The sequence below is a fragment of the Lontra canadensis genome, unplaced genomic scaffold, assembly GCF_010015895.1.
Source record: "Lontra canadensis isolate GAN:19392208 unplaced genomic scaffold, GSC_riverotter_1.0 scaffold32, whole genome shotgun sequence".
Taxonomy (NCBI): Eukaryota; Metazoa; Chordata; class Mammalia; order Carnivora; family Mustelidae; genus Lontra; species Lontra canadensis.
In genome coordinates this window covers 6,260,277-6,285,969 of record NW_022631026.1, presented here as the reverse complement: position 1 = coordinate 6,285,969, position 25,693 = coordinate 6,260,277, and the positions used below count along the sequence as shown (strand labels likewise).

The 25,693-nt window shown below is 48.1% G+C and overlaps 1 protein-coding gene across 4 annotated transcripts in view; it reads right to left on the bottom strand.

The window, feature by feature from the left end:
* Nucleotides 1-25,693, bottom strand: part of ASAP2 (ArfGAP with SH3 domain, ankyrin repeat and PH domain 2) — a 166,729-nt gene that overhangs the window by 52,269 nt on the left and 88,767 nt on the right. For 2 of the 4 annotated variants that reach the window (XM_032866807.1, XM_032866809.1), the window contains exons 4-10: nt 20,728-20,802; nt 18,963-19,012; nt 16,665-16,794; nt 12,160-12,245; nt 5,677-5,752; nt 5,325-5,411; nt 4,479-4,487 (exon numbers count right to left, since the gene is read on the bottom strand). In XM_032866807.1, the coding sequence (XP_032722698.1) occupies nt 4,479-4,487; nt 5,325-5,411; nt 5,677-5,752; nt 12,160-12,245; nt 16,665-16,794; nt 18,963-19,012; nt 20,728-20,802 (513 nt within the window). The remainder of the gene's footprint in view (nt 1-4,478; nt 4,488-5,324; nt 5,412-5,676; nt 5,753-12,159; nt 12,246-16,664; nt 16,795-18,962; nt 19,013-20,727; nt 20,803-25,693) is intronic. The other 2 variants (XM_032866808.1, XM_032866810.1) reach the window with 1 other exon arrangement.

Below are 25,693 nucleotides of genomic sequence, written 5' to 3'. Positions count from 1 at the left end.
TGACAACAAACTCACACACTTTATCTGTCTGACCTCTTAGAAAGTCTGTATTCAGATAATTCTTGTGATGAACGGATTGCCAAGGAGTCACCCCTGGATGCTTAAAGTTTCTCTACCAAGGGAGAGCGGTCATGTCCAAGTATGTCCCACACACGCCCAGGCACCTTCTCAGGGCACAACAGGTGGCCCACTCTCACGGACACAACCAGGAGCTGGAGGCTTTGCTAGGCAGGCGCCAAGCCACGGTCTAAGAACAGCACTTTCAAATCTCACTCCCACACGTTCTCCATTATCTCTGGGTATTTTTTAAGAAGCTTCTGATACGTGGTGTTATTAAAGTCACATAACCTGACTAAAGGGAACAGGCTTGCAGTGGAATAGACCAGGGTTCAAATCCAGGCTCTGACACTGCTGCGTGGGCTCCAGCAAGTACGCTTTTCTCCCCTCTCAGACTCCCGTTGCACCTGTGGACTAAGCCCAGCTGCCCGCGGCCTGTTGTCTGGATTCTAGTCGCAGTTATCAAGTGCCTGGAAAAACCCAGAAATGAGGCAAGCAGGCATGGCTGAAGCACAGACAGACTCTGATGCTGAGAGGCGACAGGCAGTGGTGTGTGGAGGCAGGCAGTCGGGGAAGCAGGAGAGCCGGGGATCAGGAGTGGGGACGATCACTGGAGGTTGGGGTGGGGTGGCTCCTAAGTCAAGGCGGGGAGGAGCATCAAGTGGGCCGAAGGACGGCCTGTCAGAGACAACACCCCAACTTCCATCACTGTGCAACCACCAAGGGTGGGAATTACTTATTTTCTTGGCTCACTTAGGCTCTTCTGCATCTGTAAGCACAGTCTCCGTTAAATGAATGAACTACAAGCTATTTCTCAAGACAATGTGTGGAGTGCTTTATAGAGACTCTGCTCTAGACCTCGTAACAACTCTCCGAGGTTGTATGGCTCCTAACAGTATCATTCCTGTTGCACAGAAGGGACCAAGGCGTGGGGGGATCAGGGAACTTGCTCCACGCCATCCTAGTAGGAAGTGAAGACCTACGGTTAATTCAAGCTCTTCTGCTCTGCTGGACAGTTTCGCAGGCGAATTTTCCATCCTGGTCAGCACTGGCCCACCTGCCCCACCTGCTGGGACTCTGCGGACTCTGAATCCCCTCCAAACCCACATTCCCGACACACGAAGCTGCCCGGCACACACACCCGTCTCCCACACGGGGGAGACACCTGTCCTGGGAGCTCCCTGCCCCTGGAGCTCTCCCCAAGTTTCTGACCCTACCCCCAGATTGCAAGCCCTTCAAGAGGCCAGAACTGTTACCTATCTTACTCTGTGCGGTGCCTGGCCTAGAGTAAATGCTAAGAAAATGGGAGTTGAGGGCGCCTGGGTGGCATAGTCAGTTGAGCCTTTGGGCTCTGATCACGATTTCACGGTCATGAGATGAGGCCCCGCATTAAGCTCTGTGTTCAGTGCGGAGTCGGCTTGAGATGCTCTCTCCCGCTCCCTCCCCCGCAACTGCTCTCTCCCCAAAATGAGTAAAATCTTAGAAAGAGAGAGAGAGGGGAGAGAAGAAAATGGCAGTTGAATGTGTGACCAACGAACAAGTCTTCCATGCAGGGCAAACTTAAGGACAGTCGGGCCACTGGGAGCTTGGCAGAAAGGAAGTGAACACCTGGCCGGAGGGGTGTGATTAAAGCCAGATTCAGGCATGATAAGATACGCGAGCCTACACCAGAAAAGCCCGAGCCAGAAGCAAATTCTGGCCGTCACAGAACTATGCTCCCTGGACAGCACGTACTGTTCAAACACATCCCTACCGGACAGGGACACTTGACAAGTGGGAGCACAGGGGCGCCTGGGTGGCTCAGTCGGTTAAGCGTATGCCTTCAGCTCCGGTCATGATCTCAAGGTCCTGGGACCGAACATTGGGCTCCCTGCTGGGTGGGGAGCCTGCTTCTCTCTCTGTGCCTCCCTCAGTTTGTGCTTGCCCTCTCTCAAATAAATAAATAAAATCTTTAAAAAAGAGAGAGAGAGAGACAGAAAGAAAAGGGCGGGGGGAGCCTAAAGCTGACATAAAGAGAGACCACACCTGAGATGTCCAGAGTGGGAAAATCATTGTGGTGTCAGCCCTCTGGCCTACCAACACTGGCTCCCAGAGGCCGAGCCCTCCCGCAAATGGCATAAGTCTGGGTTCTCAACAGCGAACAGCAGAGAAGCTCACACCGACAGTGAGGTTTTGTCAGAGAACCTGCCAGCACTGCAGTGGAATCTGTCCACAGGACTCCACTGAGATGGGACGTACGTGGATGGGGAAGCAGAGAAGGCTCATGCAAGAATGAGCAATACTGGACGACGGCTTTAACTTTCCCAGGTGTTAAAACTACGATGCACAGGGGCGCATGGGTGGCTCAGAGGGTTAAAGCCTCTGCTTTCGGCTCAGGTCATGATCCCAGGGTTCTGGGATCGAGCCCCGCATCGGGTTCTCTGCTCAGCGGGGAGCCTGCTTCCCCCTCTCTCTCTGCCTGCCTCTCTGCCTGTTTGTGATCTCTGTCAAATAAATACATAAAATCTTTAAAAAACAAAAAACAAACAAACAAAAAACTACGATGCATATATAAGCATTTACTGCACAGGTATTTCTTCTATAAGCCTGAAAATTTTCGTAATAAAAGTGCAAAAATCAAACATCACAATCTTCTTTACAGACAGCAGAAATACCAAAAAATACGAATGCCAGGAGGTATGGGGGCACCGGGATCATAACGGCACAGTCTTCTTCCCAAAATGTGACAAAGAGAAGCAGCCCAAAGCCGCCATATACAAGAGCCATGTTCTTCACAAAGACCACATGACTGAGGTTTGAGACCCACAGGAAGGAAACCGGAGAGCAGCTCCCACCAATCATCAGTGCAGTCTCCCTGGGGCATGTTACCTAATTCACATGAACTGAAATTCTTTAGTCACTTAACTGACTGAGCCACCCAGGCACCCCATGAACTGAAATCATGCAGCAAGAATTTTTGTAAACGTTAAATAAAAACTATCAACACCTTCAGCTTTCTAAGTCTGAGAGAGAGAATCCAAAAAAAAGGGAATGAGAGCTAAATAAGGAGAGAGCCCAATGGTCAATTCTTGCTGTAACGGGAAGAGACAGGACCTCAATCGTAAAATGTTTTTAATAATATATAAAATTCCACTTATCCACATTTCCTTCTTCCCGGTGCCTGTGTTCAAAGACCATCCGATCTATGGAATACCATCATCAAAAAGCAATGCAGAGATTAATACAACCAGTACGACACAACCACGGGCAGGAGACTGGAGAGTTCCATCTTTGGGTGAAAGCTGAAGAGGAGCAGTAAAGAAGGTTCTTAGGATCCCTCTGGGCAGTTGTGGGCAGCTGGGCTGGTCAGCAAAAACACACGAACTCCACAAACTGTAAAGACTTCTGGTGTGTGCTGGTGGATTTGCTACACTTTTCTGCAAAGCCATAAATTAGCAGCTGATGACAGGCAGTTTCCCCAAACCTCCTAATTCGGCTCAGCCCAAGTAAACATGGCCTTTGTACTGTGCCCAGAGGACCATTCAACTCCAGCCTCTGCTCTCCTCTATTGTAAACCTGAGCTTGGCTTTGTGGGTTTGATGTTCCTCTTCAGACCAGAGCGGCTCTCAGCGCCCCCAAGAGCTGTGCTGGGGAGCTGGCTGCTCTGACAGCGCTGGGGCTCCCACACCAGCATCAATGCTTCTAGTCACATCTAAGCCACTATTTTCTCCATACTCTAAGATCTTTTTTTCCATTTTATTTTTCTGCTTATTGCCCACGTTTGGGAACATTAAAGTGTTAGGATCTATATTCTCCAGACTGGGAGGAAGCCACCATCCCATGGGTAATTTCGAGCACTCACATATGACCTCGATCTGCCAACCTCACTTAGCTGACTCATGTCTATCGAAAGCCTAGTAAATGAGCAATATGGTCCCACAATGCGATGGCCGGCGAGGCACAGAAGGCAGGAGGGCATCCTCAAGCTGCTCAAGGTCTAGCTAGAGAAAAAGCATCTGTGCACTTGAAGATACAGCCAATAACCCATAAGGAGTCTGTCCTGACTGAAAGAACAGGAACTCAGATCACCAGGGCTGGGGTGAGCAGAGGGGGTCTCCAGAAGCACATGAAGAATTCAGCTAGGTAGTGGAAGGGGAGGGAGGGGGTGAGTCACTCTGCTTCCAGGAAGGGACAACAGCAAACGTATAAACCTCAAACTTGGAAATTTTCCATTCAGTAGTATTTGTGAATCCAAATTCTTTACCCTTTAATAAAACCCACAGAAAGGGTTAAAATTAAAAATGCTACTGGCGGGGGCGCCTGGGTGGCTCAGTGGGTTAAAAATGCTACTGGCTATTAATGTATGCATGGAAGGAAGTAATTTAAATTCATGAAGAAAGCATGCAAAACTCTCCAATTGATTAAAATGCTGAACTACTTACTCTCCTAGACTTCGGTCACAAAGGTAAATGCATTTGGGAGAGAAACAACAATATTCAGTTTTAGTACAGGAACTTAAAATTGAGCATAGCAAACTGCCCACCGTGACCTTCACGCTCTGCTAAGTAGTTTAATCATTATTTATCTGAAATTGACTAGCTATACATTTAGATACATTCCTTTATGTACAAGGAAGGGGATTATGTTAAATTTCATATTATAATACCCACCCTGTAGTAAACAGATCGTAGAATTACCTTAAAAATTTACTTTTTAACATGTTTTTAAAAATCCTCCAAAACACTGTCACCGTGGATGTGTCAGCATGCAGGAAAGGGATTATAGGAAAGAGGTGATCCCAGAGAAACTGAGGGCTCCTGCTCATGGAAATGCCACTGTAAGAGCGTCTAGGTCCCCATGTTTTAGAGTGGGATCTCAGGGCTGAGGGTGCGGTGGCTACCTGGTGATGCCCAAGTGGGCTGCAGCCACATATACAGGGCCACGGAAATCACAAAGTTCCAGGCAGAAAATCAAAAGCATTGATACCGAGTACCCATGTAACAGATGTTGAGAGCTACTCATCTAAGACTAGAGAGCGGAGGGGTTATACACTGCCATGAAGGCTGGGTCTCCAGTAAACAAACACTCGGCCCATGAAATAAACAGATCTAAAAAGATGGGTTTCAGAAAACCAAACTTACGGAGTAAACCACACACTCAGTGCTGGCCCAATAGAGCCCCAGAGTGGACCGTGAGCTCCTGGAGGACCTGAATGTCACGTTCGTCTGTCCCAAAGCCTCCGAGACACAGGTATACAAGAGCCATCTTTCAAAATTAAATCCCCTCACCTCTTTCTGTTCAACCTGCAGAGCTGATTTCAGAATATCTCGAAGCTGTATCAGCTGCCTTCTTTCTTCATCCTGGGCCTGTTTGATCTTTAAAAAACAAAACAAAGAGAGAAACAGGGCTGAGGTGCAGGGAGGTGCTGGAGGTCACAGGGCATGGCCACAGAAATGCAACAAATGCTTCCCTCCCCACCACCGGCCAGGACAGCGATGGCCACGGGGACTCCATCGTCCACGGGGCCACCCGGCTGTCAGCTTACAAATGTGGGATCATACAGAAGCAACATTTAAATCAAAGCATTCGTTGCATAAAAACTGTTTCAACACTCATTTATGTGGGAGGGAAGCCACTTACTGTGTGAAGGTCTGTTGAAAGTGTCTCAATGGAAGGCTTGAGGCTCTCAACTGCTTTCAGTCCGTCCTGGAAAAAACTAAGAGGAAAAAAAGAGACAGAGATAGTGTTTCATAAAAGAGGAAACGATGCTACTACATGGAGAAAACACTCGTTTAAAAGAAAGTGAGTGAACTCATGATGTAATTCCTGGGGGAAAAGACTATATAAAACAAACTTCAAAGTATCAGGCAAACAAAGAATAAAATGACACTTAAATCGGCAAGAAGTGACAGAAAAGGACCCGCAGTAAGTGTGTTTATAATTGCTCTTGACCCGTATGAAAGGAGCCCTAAATTTTCAGTGTATAATGGGAAGTAGGCACCTACTGACAAAAGGCAGTGAAGGCGCTGGTTTGGGAATGGAAAAGTCTGAGGTCAGAAAAGTATGGGAAGTAAGTAAGAGCTAGACACTAAGAAACCTTCCTGCACAGTCAACAGCTAAGTGGAAAAGAGAAGGCGGAGGGGGAAAAAAACAAACAAAAAAACCCCAAAACAAAGCAAGTCTGATGCAGGTGAATGGCCACACCCCATCTACAGAGTAGGGAAATGTGGCTGGAGAACTTGAGATCACATATCAAAAGGAAACTTTTTAAAGCCCAGAACTCCATGCTTGTGAAGTCGTTTATAATAAGTGATGCAGGAAATATAAGAGGAGCTAGACAAGTTTCTCTGTACCACGGCGGGTCGATGCTCTCAGCACTGCCTCTGATGCATGCCATAGAACCCTTTTGAGGGGAATGTAGAAAACACTTTCCCATAAGCTCAGAGCAAAGTTCAAAACATAACAAGGCCCTGTATGATTTGGCTTCTGCCAAATCTATGTCCCCAAGCTTCTATGTCCCCAAGCTTCAGGTTGCATCATTTGCCCCTTTAAAGCATTCACTAGATTCCAGAGGTAACAGCCTTCGGTCAATGGCCATCAGATCCTTCCTGCCTCAGGCCCTTTGCATATGCTATTTCAGTTTTCCAAAGAGTTCTCCCTGCAGATATCTTCTGTTTTGCCTAGATTATTCCCACCCACTCTTCAAACTTTAAGTTAGCTATCACTTTGTTAGTGAGGGTTCCATGACCTCTTAAAAGAAGTCTCCTTGCTATAATGCCTCAGAGCACTGTCTCTTGCTTCAAAACCCTTAGCACAGGGTACCTGGGTGGCTCAGTTGGTTACGCAGCTGCCTTCGTCTCAGGTCATGATCCCAGAATCCCGGGATCGAGTCCCGTGTCAGGGTCCCGCCTCCCTGGGGAGTCTGCTTCTCCCTCTGACCTTCTCCCTTCTCGTGCTCTCTCTCACTGAATCTCTCTCTCAAATAAATAAATAAGATCTTTAAAAAAACCACATACACACAAAAACCCTTAGCACAACTAGCATTATGTAGTCATTAGTGTGATTATTTAAAATATACCCACCCTCCCTTAGACCCAAAGTTCTAGGAGGTTGAAAGCATGGTATCCACAAAGCCTGGCACATTTCAAGCACACGGTATTTGTTGAATGAAAACATAAATTAATGAAGGAAGGAAGGAGTCTCCAATTTCAGCCAGGTAAGTGGAGGGAGATGATCTTCAAAATGTGATCTGGGTTTCTCACGTGTTCATGTGAGATGACGTTCACCAACTCTGAAATTCAGCAAGGGTACTGCGGGACCTTCCCAGGTGAAGTATGCAAGGAACAGACGGGGCTGTGAGGGTAATGTGGCACGACACTGAATACAGTAATTCCGAGCAGGAAGGGAAATACACACACAGGATGTGGGTTCTGAACCATTACTAGCCAGGCATGAGGAATCACAGAACCTGCACTATGAGAATGTTCGAAGCTTAATTTTTAGATATATGCATAACTCTTTACTTTATATTCTCATCCCTACATTTTACCTAATGCTTTTTTCTTTTTTTTTTTTTTTCCTAATGCTTTTTTCTTGAACATGGAATATGCTTGGGATACGGCAATGGTGACTTCTCCAGGGCTCTGTGTCCACTGTCTTCTGACCTCTGAGACCCTGAGATTATGACCTGAGCCAAAATCAAGAGTCAGACACTTAACTAACTGAGCCATCCAGGTGCCCCACGTACCCTCCTTTTTTTTTTTTTTTAAAAGGTTTTTTTTATTTGACACGGAGATAGAGAGTACAAGTAGGCAGAGTCGTACCCTCCTTCTTAAGGCATGTTTTGGCACCTAGGTATGCCCTCCCTCAGGGAGGGAGTTTCAGGCCTTAGAGAAAGTTTCAAAGAAAGGGGCTCTGTCACCGCTTTGCTGGCTGTTACCATTGTGACATCTTTTTTTTTTTTTTTTAGTTTTAATTTTAAATTTTATTTTTTATTTTATTTTTATTTTTTGCTTTTATTTTAAATTTTATTCTTAAAATTTTATTCTCTATACCCAACATGGGGCTCGAACTCACAACCTTGAGATTGAGAGTCACATACTCTACCAACTGAGCCAGTAAGATGCCCCATCACTCTGACATTTCCTTTTTTCCCCCTTTTTTAAGATTTTCTTTATTAGAAAGAGAGAACAAGTCGGTGGGAAGGGCAGAGAGAGAGAGAGAGCAGCAGACCCCCCGCCGAGCAGGAAGTCCGATGTGGAGCTTGATTCCAGAACCCTGAGATCATGACTTGAGCCAAAGGCAGACACTTAATCAGCTGAGTCCCCCCTGCCCCGTGGTCACCCCCACTGTGACATTTCTAAGTACAAACCCTGGCACATGTTTCTTAGGTTGAACCATTGACACTTTCCCAAGCTTCAATCAATGTTTACCATCAATATTACTAAATATCAATTTTGTTTTTTATTAAATGTTTTCTCCCCAGTCTGACCAAACTCTCAAGCCTTTAAAACACGCCCATTGCGATTCAATCTTCAAGCTCCCACCAAGCAGGGTGGCCTCTCCCTCTGGCTACAGGCTTCATGAGAGCACCCCTTCCTCATGGCCCAAGACCCACCTGCCCTCCGCACCCTCAGCCTGTGTCTCATTCAATGGCATATCCCAAGTACACCTGGCAACAGCTGGTCATCGTGGTTCTCAGCGGGTAACTGCTCAAAGAACAAGTGAACTCAACATTCGTCACCACTAGAACACGGCTGCTTTTGTTTTATTATCCTTTTAGAGACTGCCCTACTTCTAGATTCCAAAGCCTCAACCTTCAGCAGCAAAGGCTATTAAGACAGATTTTAAGGCTATTCCAGGAGCTAGGCAGAGATGCAACTTCTTTCTTTAAACGAAATAAAAAACAAAGAACATGAAACTACTTCAAGAACACTGAAAGTGAAAAGCAAAAATGAATAAAATGCAAGATAATAGATATGTAGGCGGTTCTAAGGGTGACCACCAAACATGACTCCAGAGTCTAGTCTACACCAAGAGGCCTCTTCATACCTGCAGAGACAGCGGCGTGGGAGAACGCGTGGTGGCCACGCAGGCTGCTCCAGGCCATCCGCGCACAGCGCCCACTTGGGGTGAGGACAGGAGACTGGGAACGCTAACTGGGGAACATGCAGGAGCTCCCAGAACAAAAAATGCACGGCTACATGGTCCTTTGTCCAGTGGCTGAGTCACTCCAGCTCTGCATTTTATCCCCCAGAATGGGAATTAGGAAAGTCAAAGCTGTGCAAGTGAGGGGAAGAACAGGCAGTACACACACAGGCAGTGTATACACACACACACACACACAGAGGAAGTAATGGAAGATTCATCGTTTTTAAAGGTTACTGAGCTCATGCCCATAAAAGGCCAACTAGTTCACTTTTCCACAAGTGGTTTGTTGCTACCCAACGGATCAGTTTGGGCAAAATAAAGAGAAAAAAGGAAATCCCAGAATAGTATCTTAGAAATAAAATATTAGCAAGGAAGCGACCCACTTCCTAATCTGCCTCACACGAGGTTACAAGCATGAAAACCAAAGAAGTCATCCGCATGGTAATCACAAAGCTAGAATTTTGAGTCTCTATAAAATAGTTCATCTCGGAAATTCTACAAATTAGGGGTCTTTCTCCATCCTCCGAGACTCTTCCTCCAAGCCTGGAGCCCTTCCTCTAACTCAGGACGAACCATACGGCACAGCTTCCTTCGCTGCTGGACCTCAACTGCTTCACAGACGCACAGTCATCAACGCTGTATCACAAATTCCAAAGTCAAGCTGAGTCAACCGTGCAACTCACCACAACAACTATGTGCCAGGTACATGTACCGCGCACTGAAGATGAAACAGATCAGTGTCATGGCCTCGTTCCAGAGAAGACCCAGTTGGGTGGGAGACACGACAGTGTAAAAGATACCATCCTGGAGATACAGAGCTGGGAGAGTGATAATGCAGAAGGAAGAGAAGTAATTCCAGCAGGGGAAGACCGGGCGACATTAAAGGAGCAGTAGGCAGGTCTCAAGGATGACCAGAAGCTAGAGGAAGGCACAAAGGGAGCAGCAGGACATTCTAGCAAAGAGAGCTGTGTGTGCGAAAGTATATCAGTGTGGGACACAGACTGTTTGGGGACAAGTGACAGACAGGTGGGGCAATTCAACCTCCAAGGATTTCTCAACAGCTGGCTTTGTCAGCAGTCTAGGCCAAGACAGCACTGTTCCCAGATGGTGCCGGGGCAGGACTGTGTCCTTAAGTGATCGCCCATACCCCTCCTCTTTGTCTCTTAGGACAACAGGAATGGAACTGAGAAGTCTTCCCAGATGTTTCCCATCAACTCTGCCCTCTCTCCTCCCATTGCAATGTTCCACCTGTTCACAGCCATGCCCACTCCCTAGAACTGCTACATATTTTCTCCTGTGTTTACTGCTTATCCACGCCATCAAAACCAAAGGTTCATGCGTACGAAGTACCACGAGAACCTCAAACAGTGCCTGGCACATAGCAGGAGCTCAATATCCGCTCAATGAATCCCCTCCTTAAAACTTTTGAGAGCTTCCTAATACACTCAGAATAAAATCTAAAACCTTTCACAAGGCTCCTAAGGCTGTCCACATTTCTTGCCTTTCCGTCCGGTTTCATGTCACACTACCCTCCCCCTCACTCATTATGCTTATGTCACGTTGGGCTTTTTCCTGCCTTGAGATCTAGACTTTGCCTGGAATGTTCTTCCCCTACTCCTTATCTGCTAGATCCTTTAGATCTCCGAATACATGTCTCCTCAAAGACGCGTGCGGCTAGTTCAAAATGAATTTGAATATCTACTATGCTCTAGGTACTATGTCTGGAGGCTGGAGAACACAGCAGGAAGAGGGAAAAAAAGGGAGAAAAATCTTGTGTCTGCCCTCAATCTTGATTTCAATCAGGTCCTTCTCTTCTATTCTTTCTTAGATTCCAACACTTCCAAACACGTTTCAAATATGCAATCATAAACCTATTGCTTAAGCCCACCTACCTACCTAATTCGAGCAGGGACTACGTCTGTGATGTACATTCTTCTGTCTCCGGCAACCAGGATGGTGCCGGACACACAGCACCCACTCAGCAAGTGAGAGGTGAGCCAGGGGCCGGTCTGTGTGACGACTGGCGGTCAGGCAGAAGTGGGGGGAGCAAGCGTGGCACGATGAGGGTCAGGCTCTGTAGGGCCCACGTGCGGGCCAAGCTGAGTACGTGAGGTAGCCCCAAAGATGGAAGCTTCTCCTCTATCATATTCAGCCTCTTTAGCTCAGCATTATCACTTGCTTTATAGGATAAATAATATATTGGGGCGCCTGGGTGGCTCAGTTGCTTAAGTGTCTGCCCTCAGCTCAGGTCATGATCCCAGGGTCCTGGGATCGACCCCAGCTTGGGCTCGCTGCTCAGCCAGGAGTCTGCTTCTCCCTCTCCCTCTCCCCCTCCTTCCTCTCCCTCAAATAAATAAAATCTTTAAAAATATAAATATGTGGAAGTATTTCTTTGATTTAATATACTGCATTAACCCCATTTAATTTCTTGCAAACAAAAACCATCTGTGAATCATGTGTTAGATCAAATAGCATGTCCCTCTGCAGAAAAGAGCAAAGTAAATACATCTGATCAGTACTATAGACTTTATATTGTTTACTTTTATTGTTTATTGAGAAAGATTCTTAAACCACAAAATTTGCCCTTTTAAAGTGTACAATTCAGTGGGTTTAGTATATTAACAAAATTGTGCAATCATCAGCACCATCTCATTCCAGAACATTTTCACTACCCCAATGAGCAGTCATTCCCCACTCCCCCTAAGCTCTGGCAATCACTCATCTGTAGAGCTACTTATTCCTGATCTCCCAAGTAAATAAAAACCTATAGGATATGGCCTTTTGTGTCTGACTTCTTCCGTCTAACATGTTTTTCCAAGGGTTGCCGTGTTAATAGCATGGGTTAGTACTGCACTTTATGAGACTTTTAAAGGAATATTTATTTTCCCCGATCCAACACTATGTTATCTACCAAAAGTGGCCATAAAGACAGAAACAGCTGAAATAACATCACAACAAAGAAAAAGAACTTACTTGCACTGGGCATGAAAATATTTGATCAGATTCTGAAGTAAATCCACTCCCTTTTTAATCTTAATTTCATTGACCTTCAGCAGATACTGTTAAGAAAAACACAAAAGGGTATGTCAGACCCAGAACAGGCTTCTGAGCAGAGATCGGCTTCTCTGCTTCTCGGACAGCTTTCACTGTGGGGAGAGGTCACGGCAGGTGGTGAGTATTTTCTGAAACACCAGAAACTACGTATTTTTCTCATTTTGGTGCCAAATGAAATATCCGACATCCAAGTAATTAAATATTTAACTTAAGGCACCAAGAACTCCTAGTAGTAAGGTACTGGATCTTAACCCGCTAGAGCACATTTTCTTGGAGCTGCACAGAGAAGGCAGATGGTTGGAGTGAATGGGCTCTTTCTGTCTGCATCCTTTGCGCCACCCGCCGCCCCTTCTCCGGGCAGGTCATGGTCTGCAACACTAACTGCCACTGTTCAGTAGTTGAGACTCTTGTCACCACGTCTCTAATCCTGGCATTGAAGAAAATGGGATTGTTATAAAAACGAAATTTTAAATCAAAATGAGCGAAAGTCATTTTTAACTTGGAGAACTCAGGAATGATCACTAAAATATCCGGAAGTCCCAGGAATCTACAAAACCAGCCTCAGGAAATCCATTTGTTTTTTGCTAAAGTTTTACAGAACAAAGACTCCATAAATTCCCTGGCCCCTCCTCTGTCAGGAAGTGGCATAAAGAACTCCAAGAACATGTCATCCCCGAGACTGGATGCCTCCGGAAGAGGGGCCACCCCTGCTGACCACACAGGCTTCACAGCCATAACCTGGGAAGCTCACAGTCAAGTCGCAGAGTCCAGCCGGAGAGGAAGCTGCTCTGAAACAGCTGACAACAAAATCTGCTTTTCCGACATCAAGCACCTTTACGTGTTCTCCTTCCCTCGGTCTGACACTTACTCACTGTTAACTGAATAAGATGCTTGGCAAAGCCTCAGAATGCTTACGTGGTTAATAAGATGGTTCACTTTGACTTACATTTAAGTCAAAACTTAAAATGTAGATCTTTGACACAGAAATTCTACTTAAGGGAACTTATTCTCCAAGAGGATAATTGTAAAAGTTTACAAAGATGATTAGAAAACAAGGTTCAGTGCAGACTTGTTTGTAAAAGTAACGAATGGCAACCCAAATGTAACGAATGGAAAATTAAAGTATGGTTCAGCCGCACACAAAAATTGCTATGTAGCCATGAGGCCAATAAAGCAGAGACTTTCCGGCACCGAGAATGCTCATGACATACGAGTGAGTCAAAATAATCAGGTTAGAAAGCACCAGTAGAGAACAATCCTGTTTATACAAATTATTTTTATGAAGGTACAGAGGAATATATGAAAGATGTCAAAGCACTTATCTTCTGGTGAGTAAAATTTGGGGTGATTTTTAACTTCATATATATAGACTAATTTTTAAAAGAGCCTATTTTTATAATCACAGAAAACCAACAGGATCTCTCATACATTCCCCACGCACAGATGCTCTGTCCTACCTATTTAATTAGGGCAAACTGAATTCTCTAAAAAACTCGTTTTGCATTTAAAATAAACACCTGAAAGCCATCCTTCTAGCTTCGATTTTGGGCAACTAAAATTTTAAACATCTAAACGGTGGAAAGCATTTATGAACCTTGAGACATCTCGTGCAAGGATCTGGTTGAACGATTTTACCATGATCAAGTTCAGCCATCTATTCACTCTGAGATGTCAGATTGGGGGGGGGGGGTGCGTTGCGGGGGCTGCTTTTCAAGTGTTCCTCCTTCCCCCGTGGACAGCACATTCTAGCCCACTTCTGTTTGGCCCGCGTGGCCATCCTTCATGGGATGTGTCCTCCTCTGGTGACTCCGCCTCTGCTTCTGCACGCGTCAGGCTAACTGCCAGAGCTCTGAGGCTCAGCACACCTGAGGACCCAACCTCCCCACCCCCCGCACCCCTGCGGGGGGTTGGGGCTGGCCCAGCAGGTGTGTGACTGAGAGCCGGCCTCTAGACAGTACCTTTCCAGCACAACGGACTATTTCACCAGTGCACAGGACGCATTCACCTAGACCTGGAGGGGAAAGGTGACTTGTCTGGTGCACAGCACAGCAAACAGTGCAGCACCCCTCACTTCACCCCTTACTTCAAAGACACACTAATTGAGTTTCACAATTCACTAGACGTTTTTCAACAAGCAGTCTTTTGCAGTTTAAGCAAATGTGTTTCCTCCCTACCAGCCAAAAAAAGAGAGTATAACCTGAACACAACATACATACACACACCTGTTCCAAACCCATTCTTTGTAAAATACCGCTACGTAATTTTACTGCAATTATACAAAAACAATACCTAGTATTTGTGTAACAGACAGCAATTTCCCATCCCATCTCAGACCTCTGGGCTGATTCCTCTAACACCGTGTGAAATGGGCCAGGCAGGTATTGTTCCCTATGAGATCTGTTTGCAAAACAAAGTGGATCTAAAAATATCCACTCTCCTCTCTACAGTAAGACTGGGAGCTTAGTTAACTTTCCAAATATTCACTTAATGAAAAAAAAAAAAAAGCAAAGGAAGAACAAAGGAACAAAGAAGACAAGAGACACAAAACGACAGACAGCAGACTTACATAAGCGCAAGCACATCAGTAGCAACGTCAGATGTGAACAGATGAAACAATCCCATCAAAAGGCAGAGACGGTCACTAGATGTAAAAAACACTGTCTACAGGAAACACACTTTAGAGTCACAGATACACACAGGCTGAAAAAGAAATTCCATGCAAACAGAAAAGAAGAGAGCTGGAGAGGCCGTCAGGCTAATAGCCTGTCCTCTATCCTGTAACTGGTTCTGCTCCACTGACCAGTTAAGAGATCGCTCTGGGAATAAAAAGTCATTTAAATAGACTCCTAAGATAGACACTTCTAAAAGCTAGACCCCCGTTGCAATCAACAAACATTCTGAAGTCCAGAAGTGCCGTGTGGCTTAGCTCTGCTGCTGCCTGCTCCCGGGGCACTGAGAGCACACTGGGTCCGCTTCAGGAGCTCTCATGGTCGTCCCCACACTGTGCACACGGAAAGCTGAAGTCTGCAAGGCCTTGCACGCACGCCGTCCAGCTCAAGGGGTTTCATCTCCACTACCAGGTGAGTGAACCCTCAGGCAGAGCTGGGCGTGGTTTCCGGAGGTGTTTTTTTAGAAAGACCCACAAGCAAGGCATAAAAAGGCTGGAAGCAAAGGGTTGGGTTTGGTTTCTGGTATTTTCCACCCCTCAGCCTCTAGCAGGGACCCGTCCAGAGCATCAGTGCTGCCCTTTCCCTCCCCCTCCCCAGAGGCAAGGGCTAAGGCAGCAGAACAGAGCTGACCAGAGGCGCTCCTGAGGGCCTCCTGCCTTGAGGAGTGAGTCTGGGGAGAAGCACCTTGCAGGCAGGTGGCTCAGCTTCCTGTAGAACGTGCTTCACTCTCTCTCTCACTCAGACCACGAGGGCCCAGCTGCAGGCTTTCCAGCTGCCTTCTCCCTGGCCCTCCTCACAGATTCCACCGTATAATGGGAACCGAGACACCTCATTAAAAACACTAACGGAGAGACAATTGTAGCAACATACCAGCGCCAGGTGAGTCTGGGTACGTGTAGGAGGCCAGACAGGACGTTTCTTTAGATCCTTCTCTACCTTTAATTAATGGCTAGTGTTAGATTCAGCTCAGCCCACCCTCCAGGACACTCAGGCTTCCCTAGTAAGAGAAATTGGACAAATGGAGTCCACTGACGCATTGGTGTGCCGTGGAAGCCTCCGGGAGGTGTGCGCTCCTTGAGGAGTTCACAAGCTGGTGAAGGCAGGCTGTCTGCAGCCCACCTAGAACCCATAACCTGCTGGAATCTGCACAGGCCCCTCCCAACCCCGGCACCCTGGGGCTCACCCTGCACATCGGTAGCTGCAGCCTGCACCCCCAGGGCTCCCCTTGCACATCTGGAGCCCGAGTCCACACTCCTGAGGCTCCCCTCATACATCTGGAGCTGGAGTCCGTACTCCTCGGGCTCCACTCGCACATCTGTAGCTGCAGCCTGCACCCCTGGGCTCCCCTCGCATATCTAGAGCCAGAGTCCGTACCCCCAGGGCTCCCCTCGCACATCTGAAGCTGCAGCCCGCACCCCCAGAGCTCCCCTTGTACATTTGGAGCCAGAGTCCATAACCCCAGGTCTCCCCTTGCACATCTGTAGCCGTAGTCTGCACCCCCGGGGCTCCCCTCGCACACTGGAGCTGCAGCTCACACCCCCGCACTATCACCTTGCACATCTGGAGCCAGAGCGCACACCCTTGGGGCTCCCCGAGCACATCTGGAGCTGGAACCCGCACACCTCGCTATCACCTCACACATCGGTAGCTGCAGCCTGCACCCCCCGCTATCACCTTGCACATCTCGGGCCAGAGCCCACACCCCCAGGGTGCACCCTGCACATGTGGAGCCGCAGCCTGCACCTGGGGGCTCACCTCGCACATCTGGAGCTGGAAAAGCCGCCGCTCCTTCTCCATCTCTTCTGCGATTTCAGCCCCACTGATTTCGGTGCGAATCATCCCATGCAGCTTGGCGTGCTCCTTCTTCTCCTTCTCAATTTTGGTTCTGCAGCAGAAAAAGCAAGGATGAGCTGAGATGCCTCAGGCACGGCCCTCCAGACTACACGGGCTGCAGGGATCCCGTCACCTGGCCTGCAATACAAGCGTGCGGGAGTCTTTTGGAAATAAGACGGCCTCTTAACTTACTGGAAAGTTAAGTGCGTTTGGTCCTAAGAGTGTCAGATTTGGCCCTTCTTGCTGAGTACTGGCTCAAAAATACCTTCCTAAGCACCTACTCTGTGCCGGGTCTGGGTCAGAAGGACAGAAAGCCTGCCCCACCTCAGAGGTTTCCTTTAGGGCGGCACGTTGTCCGTCTGTCCGGGTGTCTGTCAGTGTGTCCGCTGAGCAGCACAAAGGGGGGATGCGTGGTGCAAAGACTCCCTCCCTCCTCCACGTTCTCTGCTCCTCTCCGCCTGCCTCCTGGCCGAGTGAGGTCTTGCTCGGGCTCTGCCTCGACTAGGGCAGTGCTCGTTGTTGTAGAACAAATCTCGCACGGAAGTGGGGAAAGAGTCACTTTCAAAAATTAATCCGAGAATTATGTGATGCTTTTGCACTCCCAGGTTCTGTGATTTTGTGAGTGATTCTGTCCCCGCTCTACATACGTTCTCATTGTACAGAATTTGATCTCATTCTCCTTTCAAAGCTTCTCCTTTCGGAACGAGGAGTCTCTCTGACAACCCTCTTCAAACCCCTCACTCCCCAGGTCTGGTAAAGGGCAGAAGCATCTCACTGGGGGCACTCGAGGGCGGCGGCAGCAGCTGAATGGGAAGCCACCTCCTGGCACTGGCTCAACGACCCTCTCGCTAGCTGACCAGAAGCAAACCACTGAGTCCTGGCGTCTGTCTATAAAGCAGGAATGGTGGTCCTTCCCGGTCGAGGGCACTGCTCCGTATCCAGAGGCAGGACGCTAAGGGCCAGGAGCTTCTCTGGCTTGAACAGACCTTCAGACACTCTAACTCTCTCTCTGTGTTCATCTGTGAGTACATGCCATGGGTGCGATCTGGAATCTGGGGAGCCAAACAACTCTGAGCACGGAAATCTGGGCATGGAAATTCAGGATTTCCAGGAGGGGACAAATATGAAAGGTTTGGTATTCCTGGGCTTGAGCTTTGTGATCCTTCATCCAAGGCTTCATCAGCCCGATGCTGGACTTGATCCTGGCCCCTAGGATCACGACCTGAGCTAAAGGCAGACACTTAACCGACTGAGCCACGCAGGAGTTCCCCAGGGCTGGTTTTAAAAACAACACCCCCGACCCCCGCCACAAATCCCAAGTCCAGTTAAATACTTATAGCTACATCTGGAACCGCTTTCTTCTTAACACCTCTTGCTTTACCAGATGGCTTCATGCTGAAGTTTCTATTTCCACTCAGAAAACTCTACATTATTACCCAACGCACAGTAATTACAAAGCAAACATGAGACATTTAAAAATATTTTCTGCCTCTCAAGTATTTACAGTAATTGAAACCACTATCCCCACAATCACCAGCCCAATCCCAGCGAGCCAAACCCTCCCCTGCTCGGAAGGAGGGACTGTGATCTGAAGTGTGCCGAGGACTGCCGGATGCCGACCAGGAGCGGGTCCAACTCCAGCGGACACCGCACTGCACGTCCCAGAACCCACCGACACTTTCTTCCTGTCCTTAGGGCAGACCGAGCCATCAGATAAGGCTAATGCGGGGAGCTGCAACAATCTCTCTTTTCTCTCTTCCTACACCAAGGGACTGGTGTTTCAGGGAAAAGTCAGACACAAAGCCAAAAGCAGACGACTCTTGCAAATCACCAGGAACATGAAGTCCAAAAACGGTGCTGCTGCCCTAACGGTGACAAAGTGGGGAAAACTTTTTTTTTTTTTTAAAAAGGAAAGAAACATCTCTCGACAAACCTGACCTTAATGTCCTTCAATTAGATTTTCTGAAAATTACATTCTGTAACCATTATGACATTGCAGAAAAGGGACCTGGAAAAACTCGTTGAAGAGGTCCGCAGCATTGCTGAATTTAGACGCCGAGTGTGAAAGCATCTGGCCTCGTCATGAACCCCAGCAACATGGGTTTAAGTGGATTCTTCCCTGGGCAAAGGTTTATTTAGAAAATACCTTCAAGCAATTAAAGCTCAATTTAAAATTAAGATCTCTAATTATCTGCATTTAAAAAAAAAGGAAACACTCACATTTTTGTTTCATAGTCCTTCCACGCTTTATCAAAAGGCTTTTTCAGATCCTGTAAACAGAGAGGCATAAATTAAACAGAACTAATTTTGGCTTCTGGGCAAGACAACTTACTTTTTCCTAGACTAGTCCTGAAAGAAGCATTAATTTCTGTAATAAATGATGTATACGATCCCATGAAAAATAAAGAACTTAGAGCTCAGGCTTTGAGTGAGCCCAGCGGCATGCCACACGCGCACAGAGGAAGCGGACAACACTGGTGCGCATGCGCTGTCCGCTACAGTGCGTGTGAACCCATGGCCCATGGTGTGTGACCTACATCCTCCCCAGAGAACCACCTCATTGGCAAGAGTTTTAGTACCTCTCTCCACCAAAAAAAAAAAAAAAAAAAAAAAAAAAAGGGATTCTGACTTTTTCAATGAATAGGGGAATGTCCCCTGAGAGATGTACCCCTGATTTGGGTCCAACAACAACGACATCAAAGCCCTTCGCTTTCTCCTGGGGTCTCCTGATTCTGCTCTTCGATCTGGAACTTGGGACCTCGTACGCTCTGATAGAGCCTGGCTCAAAAGCACATACTGAGCCACTGGAAATTCTATCAAGTGGTTCCTACCTATGTATGTGCCCTTTAACAGGGTTCTTTTATCAGAAGAATCTCATTTTGGGGAGGAGGTTTATTTTTTATTTTTTGGCTCTTCATTGGCCTTACGACAAGGCCAAAGCTCACAGCCCGGCATCTGAGGCCTTCCAGGAACTAGTCTTCCCCACCACGGACTCCTCTCCCACTCCTGCCCCAGACTCAGGGCTTCAAGCCATACTAAAAGCCTCAGAAGCAGCGCCCCATCATGCTTCCCCCCAACCTGCGTGTGTGTCCCTCTGCTTTATGCGCCCTGCCCCCCTACCCCACTGGCTAACTCGACAGATGTGTTCTCTAGGACCCTGGCCCGGGACAATGAGGAATGTTCACAGTGTCCTAATGGCTCGCCAGGCCCGGTGCCCTGCGTGACAGGTTCTGGGAGCGAAATACTGAGAGGTCCCTGCAGAGGTCGCAGAGACTGGCCAGCCTCAGCTTCCGGATGAGCCAGATGTGACTGGGAATCACGTGCAGATCCAACCGCAGAATCTGATCTAGGAAGCGGGGCACAATCCCCGGCCCCTCGGATCACACACCTCCTGTGCTGGTGACCGGCTGGAGCGGGTACTGCTTGGCGTCTGCTATAGACCCCAGTCGCGCCGCCCTCTCCGCACCCGCACACGCAACAACGCACAGCTTTGGTGCCGACTGGTGGCAAGGCGCTCCCTGAACAAGGAACGTCCTTTGGAGGACAGAAATATAAAGTCGGCTCGAGCCTTACTGGTGCAGAGTTTCCTGCTGGGAAACTACGTCTTTGCAAGGACACTCTTCTGCCCAGTGGTCAACCAGTGACACACCGGCCAGAAAACCACGCTTCCCTGCCCAGGCTTCTCCACTCAGCTGAGAGAGGGTGAAAACCACTTAAGGGCCTCAAAGGAGCTTCTTTCCCGCCCCGCCCTCCTGCCCTTCCCACGTTTACAGCACCAGCAGGATGACCAGAAAGGCCATGGGTCACCAGCAGTACGGCTGAAAGGTGGTGCGAACATAGCAAAATGAGGGAAACCGAGGCAGCAAGTAGCCGTCCTGCCATCCAGTAGGAAGGCACATGTGTGTCATGCCTGGACAGGCCGGTATGACCGCGACTCTACCTCCCCCAAGGACTGTCCCGGTGAGCTGGGTCCTGGACAGCTTACCCCTTTCACTCCTTTTAGGTCCCCCTTCAGCAAACTGTCCAGAGGGAAGGAGATGATGTTGTTCATATTCTGAATCTAAAAAGCAAACAAACAAAATTCTTATTTGATGTCCTTTTTAATCTGAAGAAAGGACAGCAAGACGCTAGAGAACATCTGGTAATAATCAACCTTCCCTGAAATCCCGGCCGGTGCGAGTGCCACAGCCTTATTTATTCCTACGCTCCGATCCTCGTGGCGGACTCACCTTGCAGATAAAAACACAACTCACAGAAAGTCTGTGTCTCTCAACTCTTCACAACAGTAACAGCCTTCTACTATTAACCTATGAAGTTTGCAAAAAAGATCATCATTATGATGAAGAAAAATTATTTTGAAACCGATGGCAGAACCACTTTAAAGATACCGAATAGAATCACAAACACACATTTCCTCTCTCACTCACAGCTCCAACATCCTGGGCTATGCTTTACTGAAGTCTCGGGCCCACAGACCCGAATCTCCCCAGAACAGCCCCCCGCAGGGGAACTCAGAACGAAGAAGAGAACGAGGGGACCCCTGTCTCTTCGTGAATATGTAGGAGTCAAAGTTCAGAGAGAGGAAAAGAAACGAGTGTGTGTTGCACGTGTTGTGCATGTGAGGTGTGGGGTGTATGCGGGACGTGTGTGTGTGTTGCTGGAAAAGGAGAAAAATGAGAAAAGGAGGGAGGGAGGTCTTGAGGTACTCTATTCTTCTCCCTGAAGCACGAAGGCAAGGGATGGAGGCTTAGCACGTTGTCACCACAGATTAAATTGACTAGAATCAAGCCTGACACACACTTGGAGCACACTCACAGTGAACAAGGCTGTCCCCGCTGGCTGCCAGTGTGGGAAGTGAAGACACCAAGCTTTGGCTGGGAACCATTAGGCACCGGCTCCCCATGTTCTGAGGCCCACCGAGTCCCTCCCTGGCCACAGCTGAGATCTCCTTTCTCCTCTCCCCAGCTCAGCCCATCGCCCTAAGTCAACACAACTGCCAGCTGGTACTGCCGGGGCCGTGTGGCACGTGTGGCACTTTGGGATACGCACACCTAGACTGTGGGCCTATGAAAGAGGAGAGGCAAGTCAGGACTTTGGAACCATGTGCATTTATTCTTACCACCGAGCAGAGGAAAATTTTAATTTTAGTAGAATTACTTTGAATAGGAAAACCAACTCTGGGCCCAATTTTTCAGGCAACATGGGATCTGATTTTCATACACTATTTGGCATATGAATCCTCAAAATGGGAGGAAGAAACTGACTTGAAAAATAGTACAAAGGTGTGTGACAATGCCTGTCCCAAACCACCAATCCTGCCAAATAAATGATCGATTCATGACTGTCATTACAGAAATGCCTTTTCTGGGTAACCATGGTCCAAGGCTTCCACAGCTCAATGTCTGTCACGCACCTGGCAGCCCGCCATGGCACAACGGAATCAGCGGGGACTTGCGAGGATCAGCCGGAAGGGTTAGGTTTTTGGAACAGAGAAGCAGAGTTAAGGCGAGGTCTCAGGGATGACTGGAAGGCAGACTGACGAAAGAAGGCTGTGCCGGTGAATCACGTCTGACAGCAAACACACCTGGTTTCCGCCGTAAACCATGGCAGGAGGAACCCCGAGCGCAGAGGCTGCCGCACGCCTGTCTGCTTCTACACCTGCCCCCGCCCGGATGCCTGCCGCAGCCGCAGCCGCACGCCCCACCCGGCTGCCATCCCGCCAGCCCTGCTGCCTCTGGCAGGTGCCCCCGCCCGGCTCCTCTCCGCGCCCCAGCTGCTCTCCACCAACTCCCCACCTGCCGTTCTCGCTGCCACATTCCTGGGTGGGTCTCTCAGCCCCTCCTCTGGAGGAGGCTCCTGGCCACCAGCCCCTACTCTCCGCGTGACCCTCCTCTCCCCTGCAGTGCTGTCGGATTCATCCCGGGTGCTGCCCCTGATAAGGGCTGAGCCGACTCCTGCCCTTGGGACCCTCCACGGTCCAACCTCCTTCTCTACTTTTCATCCTCGTACCCAGCCAAGTGGAAGGCCTTGCTGTTCCCTACTTGGACGTAACCTGCTCCACCGGCCGAGGGTCCTCCCGCACCCCTGTCCGAAGGCTTCCCGTCCATCAGGCTTTCCCCAGATGCCACCTTCTCCGTTAACACCCTCCATCCAGTTGCCAGCAGGAAGTGATCCCTCCCGCCCAAATCCTCCAATATTTTCTTTTTTAGAAATTTCTTCAGGCACTTGACAGGTCCTATCCTGCTCCATCTCATGTCTCACACCGTCATCCTAAGGGACAGCTCTGAGCGTACTCGTGTTATATTCTCCACGGCCCCTAGCACAGGACTTGGCCCAGAGCAGGTGCTTGAGAAATACTGAGGAAATCAATATACTGCAGTATTATTTGGAGCATCTAATACATAAGAGACAGACTCTAGAGATTCACTAATACCTTTAGAGCAAACATCATAGAGCAAATGCATATGTGAATTCATTAATCTGTCCGTCCCGTATTTACTGAGCATGTATTTTAAAGACAGCAACCAGCTGCCTACAAAGATAAAAACACAATGCTTGCCGTCTCACAGGAAGAATAAATATATAAACCCACCAAGAATTAAAACAAAATTTTTTTTTTAATTTTATGTATTTATTTGACGAGAGAGAGAACACGGGGTAACAGCAGAGGGAGTGGGAGAGGCATACTCTGCTGAGCAGGGAGCCTGATGCAGGGCTCGAACCCAGGACTCTGGGATTGTGACCCGAGCTGAAGGCAGATGCCTAACTGACTGAGTCACCCAGGTGCCCCTATACACACCAAGAATGAAACAAAGAAAGTCTAAGACATCACACATGCAGCGTATTTTACTCTGTGCAGACACCAATGGCTCCTTCTGGAGAGAGACAATGACTTTGGCTCTGAGCGGCCAGGCAGGCTAACCTGGGCTTGGGAAGGAGGGGTCTGTCCCAGTTACTGAGCCTCATGATGCTGCCCACTCATCCACACGATCACGAAGAGCCATGGCTAAGAGTCAGGCACAGATCAGTTTGGTCCTGAACACTGCCCAGAGAGGAGCCAACACTGCGCCATCTTGGACGAGGCAAGTGCAAGAAAGGGCAGCAAACACAGCCCCGAGGGGAGCACCAAAGCCACCAGCACAACTCGGTTATACAGTAGGTTGGGGGGAGAAACAAGGTGCTTGCAGATTAAAAATCTTATTACTAGAAAGAAGTCTAGTGCGTTTGTTACAAGAGGCATGTTTAAGTATGAGTGTACGCATGAATAAGTGAGGAAAACAAGATTCTCTACAGCAGGGGAAAGAATGCAGAGTCTGGTTTATAAATGTATTTTAAGACCATCTTCTATTTAATTCAAATAAGAACACAGGTACTGATGGACAGGAGTCAGGTCCAGGAGAGAGAAACTAAGCTTTGGTATCTAGAGTGAAACGGGAAAGCTGAGGAGTGGACACCGATGGCTACCCTACTGGCTGGCTCGGCTTTCCCTCCCGATGTCGTGGATGGGGCCCACAGCCTACAGTGACCGGGACACGACAGCCACCACAGCTGCCAAGGAGACGCACAGGGTCCTTAGGGAGTGACAGGAGATGAAGACGAAGGGGCACAGAGGGTTAGCAGACAAAGATGGATTAGACAGAACCTCAGTCCCAGGGACTCACTGGCTAATAGGAAAGATAAAGCCCGGAATTAAGTAAGCAGACTGCCCTGTGAGAACTCCAGAGAGCCATAGATAAACCACCACGGAATTTTGGAGAAAAGAAAATTACTTTTAGCCTGGACACCAGGGAAATCTTTGCTGATCGGGGGTTATGTGAGACACACCTTTGAAAGAGGGAGCATTTCGTCTTGCAAGATCGGGTGGGGAGCTATCCCGGGCAAAAGAAGCAGGACAGAGAAGTGGGCAGAGGCCCACGGCAGCCACGTGAGCAGAGGGACAGGGAAGGGCAGGGAAGACAATGCTGAGAAGGGACGTCCAGGTGCCAGATGGACCAAGGGGGTTCTGGCCTTCGTTCCAGTGGCTTTTTCTTGCTGGAGTTATTCAAATGATCTAAAATAAGAAACCAGTACTTCCCTAGTCAGAAAATAATGAGCTTAATTATTACAGAAGAGAGAGAAAGCAGATCAGTGATGGCTAGGGGCTGACTGTGAGAGGACTGGAGGGACCTTACTGAGAGCAGAAACCATCTCCAGACCGATGTACGGTCACAGTTATGCCACTTGGCAGAGTTACTAGAAATCACTGACTTATATACTTGAGATAGTAAGTAAAATATACCTCAATAAAGCTGTTTTTATTAAAAAAAATATACCATTACAAATATTAACAGAATTCCTATCAATGGACGGACTCATTAATCCAGCTTCGTCCTCCTGGACACGGGCCTCTGCACTTCTAAGGCTCCATGTTTTGACTCAGGGTGAGCGTCCCAGGAAATGACGGCTTTAGTCTCTGCCTGGGCTGGAGAACACACACACAGGAGCCCAGGTGCTCTGTCTTGGCAAGAGTGCCCCGAGGCACGAAGGTCGGGCTCTGACTCTTTCTCCGTGTGATCGGGCAGTCCCCTGTGCCTCGGGGCCACAGCTGAACGAACCATCTTCTGTTCTGGCCCACAGGGGTGAAAACCACAGCCCAAACCAGTACACATCCTTGTGCTCAGCAGCCCAGGCCTCAATTCATGAGTAATGAAATTTTTATGACCTATGGGAAGAATTAAACCATCCCTGGGTAATCCAACCAGAATATTTCCTTAGTGATAGCAAGCACTGGGCTTTCTCTTGTGGTCTGACTTACTTTTTAACACATGTATTATGTAACATGGCTTTCTGAAACACCTAGCATGATCGGATTATAGACTATTAAGCTCAATCACTGCTATTGACTAGGGATCTAATACCAACAGCAAATAGGGAGTCTTTTTTTTTTTTTTTTAAGATTTTATTTATTTATT